At 40.5% G+C, this 16,137-nt stretch overlaps 1 protein-coding gene across 2 annotated transcripts in view; it reads right to left on the bottom strand.

The window, feature by feature from the left end:
* The window catches only part of ADAMTS9 (ADAM metallopeptidase with thrombospondin type 1 motif 9), a 160,037-nt gene that overhangs the window by 80,309 nt on the left and 63,591 nt on the right, over window positions 1–16,137 (bottom strand). For both annotated transcript variants that reach the window (XM_025985181.2, XM_025985185.2), the window contains 7 exons: window positions 12,545–12,711; window positions 12,326–12,455; window positions 11,590–11,716; window positions 8,071–8,281; window positions 7,216–7,380; window positions 4,800–4,964; window positions 809–928 (listed from right to left, as the gene is read on the bottom strand). In XM_025985181.2, the coding sequence (XP_025840966.2) occupies window positions 809–928; window positions 4,800–4,964; window positions 7,216–7,380; window positions 8,071–8,281; window positions 11,590–11,716; window positions 12,326–12,455; window positions 12,545–12,711 (1,085 nt within the window). The remainder of the gene's footprint in view (window positions 1–808; window positions 929–4,799; window positions 4,965–7,215; window positions 7,381–8,070; window positions 8,282–11,589; window positions 11,717–12,325; window positions 12,456–12,544; window positions 12,712–16,137) is intronic.

Genomic DNA, 16,137 nt, shown 5'->3' with positions numbered 1-16,137 from the left:
TTGTGTTATTTACAATGTAACAACCATAGACATGAGACTCTTTAAGGCATTAATGCATAATCTACATTGTTACCATTTTCTCTATCCCTTTCTTAAGTCTAAAAAAATAATTTAAACCCTGACTTACAGCATTTGCTGATTTCTGGGGTATAAATACTCTCATCATAGCCAATTTCAAGCTACCAATATGATGTCGATAAACACAGACTTGGGAAGAGATGTGCAATAGCTCACCACTATTTAGTATTTCCACCATACAGATATATATGTAAATGTAAATAACCTCAAGACCACAGATAATAGTAAAGCAATGAGAAAGTGATAAGGTTGGAGTATTTATCAGCTTTAAATACTATTTATTTAATTACAGGTTTATATCTTCAATTTTTACCAATGCCTATATTTAGCAACCAGCTTGCAAAAATTCTTGTGAGTCAGTACAGACCAACTCCAGCATACTGCTGCCTGAACATACAATGCTATCTGCTAAGCCCTATGTTGAAACCATTAAAAAAAAGTCTGAGTTCAAGAAAACAAAGCCAAACAACCAACATTTGCTATCCAATAAAAAAAAAAATCAGAATCAAATCAAATCTACGTATACACTTCAAATAACCAGAGAAAAATGAAACTAGTACATCAAGATTCAAGATGTAGCAAAGAGGTAAATCTGGACAATTTAGAGAATCAACCTCGTGCTCTACCTACATACTTACTATGGAAGGGCTTCAAATTTGACTGAACCCCTGGCAAATTCTAGCCTCTTGCTGCCCAAAGCCAAGAACTGAGTTGGACAAAGGAGACTTACCTGGGTATCAGTTGGTCTAGTTGCTGCATTGCAGTCATTGTCATCTACCACAGACATATAAGTCCCAATGATGCATTTCACTGCTCTTAACTGGTATCCTTGTCCACAAGTGACACTGCACTGAGGGAAAGAAATACAACAAAAGGTATGCACATTTCAGCAAATTTTCTCTTTCCCTACTTTACCCATAATACTCTACAAGAAAAAAAAAATTTCCATCATAGTGGAACAGAGAGCTGGCACCCAGAGAAATTAAGTAAAAGTGGGCAATCCAGCTCTGCTCAAATTATATTCATCAATTACCCCTTTGATGCTCAGAATTAGTTCTACCTCCCATTGGAATTATATTTGTAGGAGTTCCACTCCTTGACTGTGACTTGATACATCCCTATGTCAAAACTGACTCCAAAGCTACAATCATCAAAACAGAAGAGAAAAAACTGAATCCAGCAATAAATTCATACATCGATGGCCAAGCAATTTCCAACAAAATTCTAATAATTCAATGGGGGAAAAGAATGTTCTCTTTAAAAAACGGCCATGAGACAAGTGCCTATCTATATGCAAAGGCATGAAGCTGAACTCCTAAGTCATACTATACATAAAAATTAACCCCAAATAGATCAAGAACTAAAATTATAAAACTCTGAGATGAACAGATTATCTAAAAGTTTTGTGACATGGAATTTAGTAATGATTTCTTGGATATGCTACCACAAGCACAGACAACAAAAGAAAGACAAGTTTTATTTTATCACAATTAAAAACTTCTGCATCACCGGACACCATCAGCAGAGTGGAAAGGCAACCCACTACGGGATTGGAGAAAATATTCGCAAATCAAATGTCTGAAAGGGTTGAAATCCACAATATAAAGAACAACAAGAATTCAACAACAAAAAGCTGACCTCATTAAAAAATGGGAAAAGAAGCACTGTTAAACTATATATACTTAAGGGGCACCTGGGTGGCTCAGTTGGTTGAGCAGCCGGCTCTTAGTTTCCACTTGGGTTTTGATCTTGCTTCATGGGATACAAAATACAAAAACAACAAAGACAAAAACAAAAAAACCCTGTACACTTCAAAATGGTTAAGATGGGGGGGTGGTTCCTGGGTTGTTCAGTCAGTTAAGCACCTGACTCTCAATTTTGGCTCAGGTCATGATTTCCAAGTGGTGAGATCGAGCCCCATGTCAGGCTCTGTGCTCAGTGTGGAGTCTGCATGAGATTCCCTCTCTCCCTCTCTCTCTGCCCCTCTCCCAGCTCATGCTCACACAATACTCTCTCTCAATAAATAAAATCTTAGAAAAAAAAATCTTAGAAAAATGGTTAAGATGATAAGTTTGATGTTATGTTTTTTGACCATAATTTCACTTTTTTTAAATGGATAAAAGACGCAAATCAATACTTCTCCAAAAAAAGATATACAGATGGTCAACAAGTACATGAAACGATTCTCAGTATCATCTGTTATTAGAGAAATGCAAAATCAAAATCATAATGAGATATTTTACTCCCACTAGGAGAGCCATAATTAAAAAGGGGTGAAAAATAACAATTTCTCTGGTGTGGAGCCAGAGAAATTGGAACCCTTGTGTATTGTTGGTAGGAATATAAAACGGTGCAGATTCTGTGAAAAACTGGCAGTTAAGAAGTTAAACCCAGGCTTGCCACAGGATCCAGCAATACCACTCCCAGAGATACACCCAAAAAGAATTGAAATGAGGTCCTAAAACAAGCACTAGTACATGAATATTCATCTTAGCCCTACTCACAGAAGCCAAAGGAACAAACAATCCAAATATCCAGCTAGGTATGGAGGAATAAGTAAATCATACACACTCATACAATAAAATATGCAGCCACAGAAATGAATGAGGTACGGATATGTGCTCCGATATAGACCTTGAAATATGTATGCTATGTGAACAGTAACAGATGCAAAAGGTCGCAGTGTATGATTCCATTTACACAAAATACTTCAAATAAGTAAATCCACAGCAATAGAAAGATTGTTCGTTGCCGGGGGGGTGGAGTTCGGGGGGGAAATGGGGACCAATGGCTTAATGGGGTGATGGAAACATTTTGGATGAAAACATTTTGGAACTAGATAGAGGTGGCAGTTACCCAACATTGTGAATGTACTAAAAACCACTGAGCTGTTCAGAGTGAAGTGCTTCATTGTGTGACATGTGTTTTACTTCAGGTAAAAAACATATACTAAGTATACTCCTAATATTAGTTTAAAAATATTAGAAGAGAATCAGATGTATTAATACTAATAACCTGTGCATTATTGAGTGTGTTGGGAATCCCTGGGTGGTTCAGTGGTTTAGCGTCTGCCTTTGGCCCAGGTAGTGATCCTGGGGTCCCGGGGATCGAGTCCCACGTCAGGCTCCCTGCACGGAGCCTGCTTCTCCCTCTGCCTGTGTCTCTACCTCTCTCTCTTCTCTGTGTCTTTCATGAATAAATAAATAAAAAATCTTAAAAAAAAAGAATTGAGTGTGTTTGGTGGTATTCTTTTTGCTAAATTACATTTTGCAAAATTTCTCTTCTGCACATGTGTTACTCTTAAATAAAACCATAACAACAACAACAACAACAACAACAACCAGTTTGTCATCCAGAATTGCATGTTCAATACAAGGAAGAGCAATCTCTGGCTAGGACTGGTGCAGACACAGATAAAAAATAGGCCCATTGGTTCTAAAAGATGTTACACTCAAATTTTAACAGTGTTCTGAGCTGGGTTCTCTTTCTCTCTTTCTCTTTCTCTTATTCCATAAGAGTTATGCAGATAGAGACAAAAAGGAAACTGGACTTAGAAGTAGAAACTGGACTCTCCCTGTTTGTGTAGCTTGATCAGACATGATCAGCCGTGGGCACCTGGGTGGCTGGCTCAGTGGTTGAGTGTCTGCCTTCGGCTCAGGTTGTGATCCTGGGGTCCTGGGATCGAGTCCTACATCAGGCTCCCCGCAGGGAATCTGCTTCTCCCTCTGCCTATGTCTCTGCCTCTCTTTGTGTCTTTTATTATTATTATTAATATTAATATTATTAATAATAATAATAATAAAGACACGATCAGCCATTCTGCCTGTGGATGCTGTACCATGGGAGGGCTCAGAAGAAGGTCAATTTGATAGAAATTCTACGGATGTGGTAATACAGCTGCTCCCATTTATGGCATGCATCTTGGAAATAAAGACATACACTAGAAGACTGAGTGGTCATGGCTGGGCAGTGTGGGGGGAGAGTTATTTTTCAAGAGATTGTGTAAGTGACAGCCGACAGCTGCTTTGCTTCTCTTGGGAACTCGGAGGGCTGCTTAAATAGTATCCAGGATGCTTTTGCTTCTATATTAGGAAGGACTCAATTCCCAGAGTAGTGGCTTCTCAAATGGGAGCCCAAGGGAGACTTTCACTCTTTCCTTTAAAAATAGTTCAAGTAAAGACTCTGAAACTTACACACAGAGGATTCAGAAAAGATCTTTCAAAATGAGATGATTCTGCAACTTTTGATTAGATTAATTCTGTATGAAAGATCTTATGTATGAGAGGTGAGCTCTGGAAACATGACATGGGGAACCCAAACATCCCTGCCAAATCCCGGTCCAGATACCCCTGCAGAAGGCTCCAGAACCCATTCTGTAATGACCCGCAGCAGCAGCATGCTAGAAGATAACATCAGCCAGACACGAGATCTGTTGTGAGTTTGTTCAAATGCTCGTGCACTCAAACTACAGTTTTAACCTAAGGGCGAGGACACGCCTTTGTGTCTGCAAAGGGAATAATCAGCTCCAGGAGGGCAAGCAGCAATCCTCAGACCTGGGGCAAAATGGTTGCAGAGCTTCTTGGGCTCCATCAGGCACCACGGAGGTATAGTGCAAGTCACAAGACACGGCAGTTAAATCCCCACTGCTGGAATGCCCCTTTGCAAGCCCTCTCCAGATAAGAAGGAAAGAATGTAGTTAAGAACTTTATCGTTCGAAATACCTGTCCCCAGGGACCCGCCTGCCAGGACGCACATTCTGGCTGCTGACAAGTCTGCATGGAGGCTGGCTTGGTCTCAGGGTCACAGATTCTATCATTTAATCGATCTTCGCCAAACTGACACCAGACCTGGCGATGCTTATGCCCTTTTCCACAGGTGACCAGGCACTGTAATAAAAAGCACAGCCAATCAGTGGTGTTTCTGAACAATGTGTTGTGGTTCCCAGGGATTATTCATGGATGAGCAGGAACAGATGTGCTCTCTTCCCATAGCAATCTTGAGCTATGGGAAGAATGAATGAACATCTTTCTCATTCATTCATTCATTCATTCATTCATTCATTCTGTATATACAAAGGCTCTGGGACAGTGTCAAGTACAGAATGAACTCAGCATAGCACTACACCATGAAATACAGATCTCCCCTGACTTACGATGGGGTTATATCCAGATAAACCCATTGGTAGTTGAAAATACCCTAAGTTGAAAATGCACTTAATACACCCAACCTCAAATGTGCACAGAAATCCTGCATTAGCTTATGGTGGGGCAAGATCATCCCATACAAAGCTTAGTTTATAATTAAGTATTGAATATACCATGTAATTTATTGAACTCTGTACTGAAAGTAATGGGCACAGAATGGTCATAAGTGTATTGGTTATCAACCCTCACGTGGTTATGATAGCGTGGCTGAGTGGGAGCTGCTGCCGCCTAGCTTCTCAAGAGCGTTAAGTACCACTGATAGCCAGCCTCGGAAAAGGTCCAAATTCATATTACGGCATCTACTAAATGTATATTGCTTTCGCATCATGGTAAAGTAAAAAAAAAAAAAAAGAGAGAGAGAAAGAAAGAAAAATTGTTAAGTTGAACCACTATAAGTCGGAGTCACACTGTACTATAAAACATCTATGATTTTATAAAATAGGAGTTAAGTGTAGGGAATTTATCAGTCAGACTAATGTGAGTTTTAATCCCAACGCAATCAGCTATGGATACTAAGTCAAGTGACGGTTTGATGGTTCTGTACCTCCGTTTTCTCATCTGTACAATGAGGATAACAATAGTGTCTACTGCAAAGAATTGTGAAAACTGCATGAAAAAACTCTAAGTAACATGCTTGGCACATGTTCATTTAATAAATGTTAAATATCATCATTATCCCTGCTCATTGCAGAAAATCTGAAAAATATAGAAAAGTATAAAAGAGAAAACTATAGTAATAAAAAAAATCTCACTTCCCTGGGGATCTTCATTATTAACATTTTGCTGTTTTGTTCCCAGTTTTTTAAGCGAAGGAATGTTGGCTCATACTGAATATATAGTTTAAGATCCCCTCACCTCCATTTCAACAAGTCTTCCTGCAAAGGTTTGCTCTTTGATTTGAAATGATACTTCAACTATTCTTAGCTATCTAGGTAAAACTTTAACCCATTACCTTCTTTCATCTTTTTAAAACCCAAACACTAGAGTTGAAGCAAAGGCAGCTTGTCAACAGAAAAAAAAACAGCAACTTGTGCAGGAATCAGACACTGTGAACCATAGGTTCCTGCGGGGTGCCATTTCAGGGGCATTAACAATACACTTTTAGGATTTGTATTTTATATGCTATTGAAAGTAAAAGTTAATACTGCACTTACATGGTTGAGATAAGGAAATGGGCGCAGAAGCCATAGCAGGGGAACACCTCTTTCCTTGCATTCCTGACTTGGCCTGTCAGTAAGGGAACTCCTGTCCTCTTTCCACTTGTCCCCATGAAGGAAGGCAGAGGCAGTCACCTGCTTGGTGAGGATCTCCCTGGGCTGAGTTAATAGTGAGTGCTAACCATAAAACCAAGAGAGAGGCTCTGCGTTCTTTCTCCTGCTGTCCCAGGGCCACCTGTGCTAAGCGATGAGGGTTTGCCTTAGGCTTCATCAGGTAAGGGAGGAGATAGGCAAAAGTCTGGAACATTCAGCTAGTCCTTTCTTTCCTAAGTTTTCCACTAGCAACTGGATGAATAAATCAGACAGGTCACTTACTAACCTTACTAAGTGACCCTTACTGGGGTCTAATTTTCTTATTCTACAGACAAGAAAACAGGAAACCCCTTTTTTCATTTTACTTCAAGTCTAAGTTAGCATGGCTTTATGACTAATCAAGTCCTTATTTTCCTTTACAATGACTTGGTGGAATTTCAAAAATCACCAATAGAAGCTATCAGAGTGGGTGATCCAGCCAGACCCACCGTGCCTTTGAGGCCACTAGTGGACCAGTCACGCCCCATATGGTTGTCCAGAGGACAGAGGACCACAGTTGCTTCATCAAGGAGATGGGGGTGGAGGGTGGGGGAGCAGCAGGTGCAGACTTGAAGAGAATCAGAGAGACTCAGAATTAGAGTATCAGAGATGACCCAGGGGAAATAGGAGCCCTTTAATCTCACCTCTGACCAGTCTGCTGATTTCCACTGTGGACAAGGGAATTCATTGCATCTCTGAATGGTGACTTTCTCTTGATGTGTGCATTTGCTATCATCCAGTACATCATTGCGGGTGTTGACACAAATAGCCCTTCTCCTCTGGCTTCCACCATCACAGCTTTTAGAACACTGAAAGGAAAATACATGAAATAAAACTGTTGCTAAGTTTCTTATCCAGCATGGTCAACATCCTGGCTACACTGGCTTGTCTCTTTTCAACCCCCAAGAAACAATCACCCAACCGATCCAATTCAAGGTGTGATTTGGGGAGTGTCTACTCATGCTATCCCATTTATTCCCCTGGTTTATACTGAAGTCAATATTAGTGGGTCACCATGAGAAAACAACATTGGAAATGGCCTGTGGGGTGTGGCAAAAGGGATTAGATGAATTGTTCTACCACTCTCAATTTTCCATACACCATGTTCAATGTCATATAATCATTACAAATTTTTTAAAAAGATTTTATTTTTTCATTCATGAGAGACACAGAGAGAGGCAGAGACCAGGCAGAAGGAGAAGCAGGCTCCCTGAGGGGGCCCGGTGCGGGACTCAATCCCAGGACTCCAGGATCACGACCTGAGCCAAAGGCAGATGCTCAACCAGTGAGCCACCCAGGTGCTACTAGACATTACAAATTGACTGTGGTACTCTTTTCTACAGAATGAGGTCAGGCATTGTAAATCAAGCATGGTACTCTCTTCCATACAGTTACACAGGGTTTCTCAATGTAGCCCTAACTAATCAATTAGTTGATTAGCCAACTAATCAGACTTAGCATCCGGGAAGAAGACTTTCGTTGAGTGAGAATCAACTTACTTCAGTCCATGCAGAATAGCGCCAGCCACCTGTGTTACATTCTCCTGAGCATTTTTCCCGGGTGCTTGGTTTGGGGTGGCTGCTGCAAAAACCGTCATCAACCTTCTCGGTCTTCCCGTCTAGCCTGCTATATTTGGCACAGTAGATGTCTAATGTGCGGTAGCCCAAGCCACACTGGGCACTGCATTCACTCCTGCTGGCAACGTGCCACCTATGCATAAATAATGGGGATAAACCAACATTTCTGTTAAATATGTATGTCCTATCTATATTCAACTGGTAGAAGAATTGAGTTCTTTTTTCTTCCTTAGCTCAAATACCACAAAACCCAAAGCCACAGTCAGTTCCTGAAATCCAATTTTAAACCAACATATCCATGTATTTTTCATGGCTGGTAATGTACATGGAAGTCACAGAGTGATACTCAGAGGTTCTATCTTTGTGAAGATTCTCCCTTGATACAGTCAATCTGAAATTCAAGCAACCAAAAAGAAGAAAACATTGGACTCAACAGAGCAAAAAAAGCAATTTTATATTTAAAAGGTTCATGCAACTCAGCCTTTCGTTTCTCAAGAGGGCTGCTTCTGACAGAGGACCACTGCTGGAAACTGCCTCGAAAACCCCCTTTATGTGGCCCATGCTAAAATGTGTTCGGTGAACATCCCAGAACTTAATAAAAGAATGGATAACTGGACTGTAATTGTGGCAAGTGTGCTAAACTCTGTGAATAAAGACTAAGTTCCTTTTAAACATGGCCCGTAGTCTATATAGTTTGACTAGACAATTGACTTAATTTTTCTAGAGCAATGTGAGGCCCATGGCAAAACTGAGAGGAAGGTACAGAGGCTTCCCATAAGTCCCACTCCCACACAGCCACAGCCTCTCAATTATCAGCATCTCCCCACAAAATGGTACATGTGCTGAAAGACTGATTCTTTTAATACCCCCCAAATATAGTCAGTTCTTAAATTAAAACAAAACCATTTAAAACTGACTAGAAGAATATAAATATATAAGCTTAAAATGAATGCTGTTGATTCAATGTAACAATCCAAAAGAGGATAATTTTTTCAAATCTTCATTAGAATTAGCTCTTGTTAACTACTTCTCAGAAATTGGGTAGTGTGCCCAATACGGACGCCCTAAGAATTCTTCCATCCACACCTGTCCAGGAGCAGGAATGGGAAACAATGAAGAATATTGGCCACATGCTTATCTTGGAGTTTCTCACAAATGTTTAAAAGTAGGTCAGAGTTGACCAGCTTTTATGTTTGGCATGGAAAGTGGGCTACTGAGATTTTCCGTTAGAGTCACACAGTATTTGGTGATTTTGTTCTAACCGGAACATGTTAAATGAGAGACTGTAAAACAATGCTTTATCTCATCCTGTCAAAGCTTAGTCTGGGCAAACTCTCACTTCCCTGAGGAAGTGAGGCAAAAATGTGGTCCAATTCAACAGAGGCATCTGGAACTTTCATCTGCTGCTCCTTGATTCTGGGCTACCTTCTCTTTGCCTTCATCACCATTTTTTCATGGAAAGCTTATCCATCGTGGGTAAGGGAGGCAGGAGTCTTGCCCCCACAAGAAAACACACCATCAGATCAAGTATAATAGAGTCTCCCTGGTATTCACACAATCTCTAGCATTTGGGCAGAGAACCTGGAAGAGTCTGTGGAAATGTCACAGCATTGCCTTAGGAAAGTTCTTCTCAAAATGCTATCTATCATCAACTTCTTCATATATTCTCTCCCTGGAAAGTGGTCTCAACTTCAGTGTTTTGAATTCATTCGGTTCATTTCATGCCACAAATGCATTTTATTACTATATTTCAGAGGAGCAAAGTGTTTGTTACAAGTAGAAACAAAAAATGTGTATGCTTCTGTGAGTGTGTGGGGCATCATGGGAGTAAAAATACTAGGAATAAATTTGGAAACTACTGATTTAAGCGGGTGTCTCTATTTTAGAACTTCTCTGGGCCTTCCAAATGTTAACTGACACGATGGATTTTGACAGAGGGGAGGAGACAGTTGGTAAGGCTTCTGAAACATACTGGGTGACCACAAATTATCTTGTGGAACTTGTGTTCCACACACGTGCTTTGGGAAAAAACTATTTAGAGTTTGATTCATCAGTAACAATCCTCTCTCTAGTCTCTCAGCATTGTCCATAGCTATTCAGCAACAATTAGTATGAACCACAATGACAATGTCTGTCAGGTTTTTTTTTTGTGTGTGTGTGTGATTGATTCAGTTTGGCAATTAGATAACTAATTATTTTTCCTGAAAAGACCTTAACTCTAATTTAACTAAATTAACTCAGTTGGCTAAAGCAATGGATTTATAAGTACATTACCTATAATGTCTGTACATTACCTATAATGTAGGTATAATTTATACCTACAGCATAAATGTCTGTCTTTTAATGTCTTCGATTTTTTCTTTCTACAATGACTTATCAATGCTTTCTGACAACCCCATGAACAAACAGGTCAGTGATGCTGGGTAGACATGAAGTACAATGTGGGTGGAGAGAGCCTGGGCTTTGAAGTCAAAGCCATCAGACATCAGCTCTGGCAAAGATGTGGCACTTGTGCCATGTCCCCTTCACCTACTCAAATGACAGACATTACTAATTGAGTCCAGCACTTTTCTTTTCTCTTGGTGCCTTGAGAGGTCCTTATAATCTTCACTGCAGCACTATAGACTGTCAATACCATTTGATAAGATTTGGCACTGTGTTGTGGAACCTGCAAAATCCTAAAGTATTCACTTTTCCACTTACAAATGGTAAGATCCTAACAATTTCCCTGATTGAGGAAGAGATAATTTCTCTTCTGTAAAAGGAGAATTAAAGCATCAATTCCTGTTACTTGCATTTAACTGACATTCAGACTATATAAAGCAACGCCCAGGCTGATTAACATTCAAACATGACACAGTCAACCTTGCATATATATCACAAAACTTCAGAATTCTGTACCCACTATTTCTTGCCTCAGATTTCCTACTTTTCTTAGATACAGGATATTTTCCATATCTAGACATCGGTGTGAAGATTTCCTTCTAGTTCCTTCCATGACTTTACATTAGTGTACTGCAATTTTCATATGCATAAGATTTCTTCTGCTGGGTGACAGATACTCTGGGTGTACAGAGCACAACATACAGGTACTTTGAGAGATGCCGCTTCCCTGGTTTTCTGTTGACATTGGTACCAAACTTAAATAAAATATGACTCAATCACAACAATATCTAGTGCTGAGTTGTGAGGGTCAAACGAGAACTTCTTTTGACAAATGCCATACTCTATTAGCTATTTTTAATTCTTAGGAGAAGAACAAGAAATCCGCAGGCATATGTCTTGGATAATTGGTTTCTGAGGGATGGAAAATTGGCTGAAGCTTATTTCACAGAGACGCAAGGAAGGGGAACTAAAGACCACTGTCTCCTCCTTCCGTCCTTCCCCTCCAAAAGACTCTCAGAGTGCACAGTAAAGACCAGAAGCAAACACTAGCCTCACCTCAGCTCGCAATCTGTGCCACAAGGTTCAGTAATGGGTGCTGGCTGGGGCAGCCGGTCACATCTTTGATCAGAAACCGTAAGCTGATCAGATTCCCGGGTGCAAACAGGTTTTCGCTTTCGCTCCCCTAGGCAAGGAGGGAAAAAATCTCAATCAGAGAAAGTAACCTATTCCATAGACTATTTAGACTAGGGACTGGCAAACATTTTCTGTCCTGGGTTAAATGGAAATATTTGTGGCTTTGTGGGCCATACGACCTCTGTCACGACTATTCAGCTCTGCCGTTATAGGGCAAGAGCAGGTGCCCACATGCAACATGTAAAAATGGTGTAACTGTGTTCCAATAAAACTTTATTTATAAAAGCAGGTAGCAGGCTGGATTTGGCACACTGGCTATGGTTTGCTGACCCCTAATTTAGGCAACAGGAAATGTGATAAATGATATACAATATGACTACCTAATCAATGTCTCCAGAAAATCAAAGTGGCAGAGCTGATTTTACTTGGCTTCATACACATATATGAATCTCTAAGGAAGAGGAAACCCAACATATCCTGAATCCCTTAAAAAGCTCAGCCTACCAGCCAAAAATAATCAGAAAGATGCAGAGAAAGGAGATCAGAGAATTTATGCAAACAAAGTTTTATAGATTACATGCATTTGGCTGCTTCCAAAGAAAAATAAAAGAATTCTTAAAAATCTCAAATCCCTGAAACTCAGCTGAAAAGTAGATACCTTGGCAGGGTTTGCTGCATGCTTGCCAGGGCCCGTGACTGTTCCAGTAAAACTGCTGGGGTTTGTCTTCAATTGGAATATTGAAAGAATAGCGCACATCAGGGTTGTATAACTTTCCCACTGACAATACCTGGGATGAGCAGACAAAATGGAGATGTTTGCAGGTCTGGTGACACCACATGGAAGGAAAGGGTCACAGGCTCACAGTCAAGTTTTTACCTGAAGCAAAAGTTCTTGTTCAATGCGGTCCGTGGAGTTAATTCTTTCCACTACATTGTCGGACCCGCTGTACTCTATCACGGCATTCCCAACGCGGATTTCCCTTTTGGACATGGTGACAACGAAGTCTCCATTTAGCAAGAATTCACCTTTACTGCTTGATAAAGCTGTAGATGAGAAAAGAGAATTCACTGATTTTCTGCCAATGACTTGTTATCTGAAATACGAAAGAACGCTCTGATAGGGAGAGGGTCGGGAGGGCAAAGAATATATACTTTTCAGTTGGACAAGAGGCACTCAAATGCTAGTTTGCCACCTGCCACCTGCCACCTTCACGGCCTTGGGAATTCACTTTCCCTCTCTCTGTCTCCATTTCCTGATCTCTAAAAGGGAGATAAAAACACCTCCCTACCCATGTAATTATATTACTAAAAAATAATATAAGGGTTTTAATTAGTGTGGGGTTTGAGATACAAGCCCCACATTACGGCATTACAGATGGAAGCAGAAGTCTTATGATTTGAAAATATGTACTAATGAACTGAAAATTTATAAAATCAACTCCCATGCAAATATCCCTATTTTATGTTAGGATTATTAGAGCCTGTTGAATCTTTGTTAGTCTTCTTCGACAGATATGGAATCTGAAAATCCATGGCTGACATGATGCTTAAATGTCATTTTTTCTGTGAGACCTAGTGCAGCAGCCAGCCTCCAATATGGCCCCAATGATCCCTGCCTGTTGATATTCACACTCTGTGTTGTCCTCTCCCACATGGACTCACACTGACTGTATAATCGCTAGGATTTTGAGGAAAGGCAGAGTGTGACTCCAAGGCCAGGTCTCAGGCATTGTGGCTCTACCTTGCTCTTCCTCGACTCTGGCTTTGGGAGAAGCAGCTGAGCTGCCATGGTGTGAGGTCACCCAAGCAGCCCCCACTGAATGGCTTCCTGTAAAGAAATAAAGCCTTCTGCCAATAGCATCTGAATGAGGCATTTGGGAAGTGGACTCACCAGCCCTTTTAGATGTGATCACAGCCCCAAATGAAGTCTTAACTGTCACCTCATGAGAGACCTCAAGCCAGAAATACCTAGTTGTGCTGAAACATGCAGAAATTGGAAGACAGTACACACTTGTTCCTCTAAGTCACTATGTCTTGAGATAATTTGTTATACAGTAAAAGATAATTAATACGCCTTCCCAGACCATTCTTTTAAAAACTGTAATGTCTTCCCACTACCAGCACGGATTCCACATTTCCCATCCCGTTTACCACCCTAGTTTTCCTCCATAACACTTTGTATATGCTCTCTCTCCCCAACTAAGAAAGTAAGCCCCATGAGGGCAAGAATTTTTGGGTCCTTTTACTCACTGCTATATCTCAGCTTCAAAAAGAGCACATGGTACCTTACCAATAAACACTTCTTTTTTAGAAAAATGAATGAATGAATTTACTGTAGATGTTGAATAAAAGGTGAAACAATTAGAAAAGCTGAAAAAGTCATGTTAGAGAACTACTTGAGTCAAGTGCCAAAATATAGGCCAACCGAGAACTTGAGGGAATTAGACCCATTAGAACTTAGGGAAAGTAAACAAAATGGACAGATAAGCTACAATGACAGATGCTTCAGAAGAAATAATTTATCTAAGCATGAAGAGAGACTATTAAGAAAGTGAATATAGCCCCAGAAAGCTTTCATAAAAATGAGTCCTTTTCAGGTTTTACTGTTAAATTCAAACTTTAAGCAAAGAATGTACTACTCTATCACATAATTTTTTAAAAAGATTTTATTTATTTATTTATGAGAGACACACACAGAGAGAGGCGGAGACACAGGCAGAGGGAGAAGCAGGCTCCATGTAGGGAGCCCGACGTGTGACTCGATCCCGGATCTCCGGGATCAAACCCCGGGTCGACGGCAGCGCCAAACTGCTGAGCCACTGGGGCTGCCCCTGCTATCACATAATTTAAGTGGAAAGCTTAAATAAGAATATTTATCAGTTGCTTTATCTTATAATCTAAAAACCTGGGATCCCTGGGTGGCGCAGCGGTTTGGCGCCTGCCTTTGGCCCGGGGCACGATCCTGGAGACCGGGGATCGAATCCCACATCGGGCTCCCGGTGCATGGAGCCTGCTTCTCCCTCTGCCTGTGTCTCTGCCTCTCTCTCTCTGTGACTATCATAAATAAATAAAAATTAAAAAAATAAAATAAAAACCTATGCATGGTTCACATGAAAACATAGTTTTATTTACTATAAGAAAAAAACAGTCTATTTTCAAACTTCTTGATTAATTTCTTGAGATAAAATCCCAATCATATTTTCCCCCTAGTATGTATTATAAAATTTTGGTTTTATTATCAGTACCACTTAGTTCTTTTTTTCAGTACTACCGCTCCTTGAATAATGAATCCTCCTGAGTATTGGGCTTCACATGAAACAAGAACTTAATAAATCAGAGCTATTAAACATTTGGGTCCTGAATGAAAATAAGAAAAAGTCCCTCTTATTTTTTATAAGTTGCATACAATTAGCAAATCTCAGTAGTGGTAGGGGGTACCCTGAAATGCACAGGCCACGTATTTAAGTAAAGAAAAGGAATGTGGAAAACTTAACTCAGATGGCAAGTAGGTTTCATGCCAGGTGCCAGTGTCAACCAATTGGTCCTAGCTGCTCAAGAGACTTGGAAGAGCATGAATCTTTGGAAGCATCATGCCTCAACATCATGTTATTGACATTGGTCTTGGTTGTGGGATGCGGAGCCAAGACGCCTTGGGTTTTTGCCAGATCCTAACCTGTCTCTCACTGATGTAGGTGATAGCAAGCATGTCTTTCACCAGGCAGGCCAGAAGAGGTGTAGAGGGTTTAGGGAAAGTCGGTATTGTATCCTTACGTGGAGATGACTGAGGGCTGAGATGAAGCTTTGAATATTCTTGGTGGCTCAATAGCAGCAGGGTACCTGTTTCCTTGGACATGGTAACCTCACAGAGTTCACCCATTTGGACACTATACTGATCGAAGTACTACTCCTTCTAGGATCAGTAATTAAGTCAGTTCCTAATCTAGCACTTATACACCCACTCATGTAAGCCCCATCTTGGTTTTGAGGAAAGAATGAGATGCCTTCATTTGAAATGGCTGGGAAGAATGTAGTGACAGGGAAAAAGCTTTTAAAAAACCAAACCTTCCAAAATCTCTTGGTTTCTTCTTAACTCAAAATTCTTTGATAGTCCCTCCCACCTATATGATTTACTTCAAACTCCTTAGCATAACCTTCCTATATCTTTACAAATCATATCTTAACCTATCTTTCCAGCCTCACCCTTCCCTCCCACCATAAGCCTCAATTCATTTATACCCCCAAGTCAGCCATACATTCTTATTCTTCTCCACAGAAGCAGGAAAGTGAAGTTGTCAAGGGTGTAGGGTCTGAACTCGGACCAGTAACATTTCCACCTGTTCCCACCTTCTGAGAAGTTTATGTGGCCTTGGGTAATTTATGTAAACTCTCTCAGCCTCAGTTCCTTCCTCTGGATGATGAGTTTCTTACTGGATAGTTTACAAACGTAAAACAAGACCATGCATACAGGCT

The sequence above is a fragment of the Vulpes vulpes genome, chromosome 9, assembly GCF_048418805.1.
Source record: "Vulpes vulpes isolate BD-2025 chromosome 9, VulVul3, whole genome shotgun sequence".
NCBI classification, from domain to species: Eukaryota; Metazoa; Chordata; class Mammalia; order Carnivora; family Canidae; genus Vulpes; species Vulpes vulpes.
The sequence above is the reverse complement of the archived record's forward strand: the minus strand, read 5'-3'. Positions and strand labels throughout refer to the sequence as shown.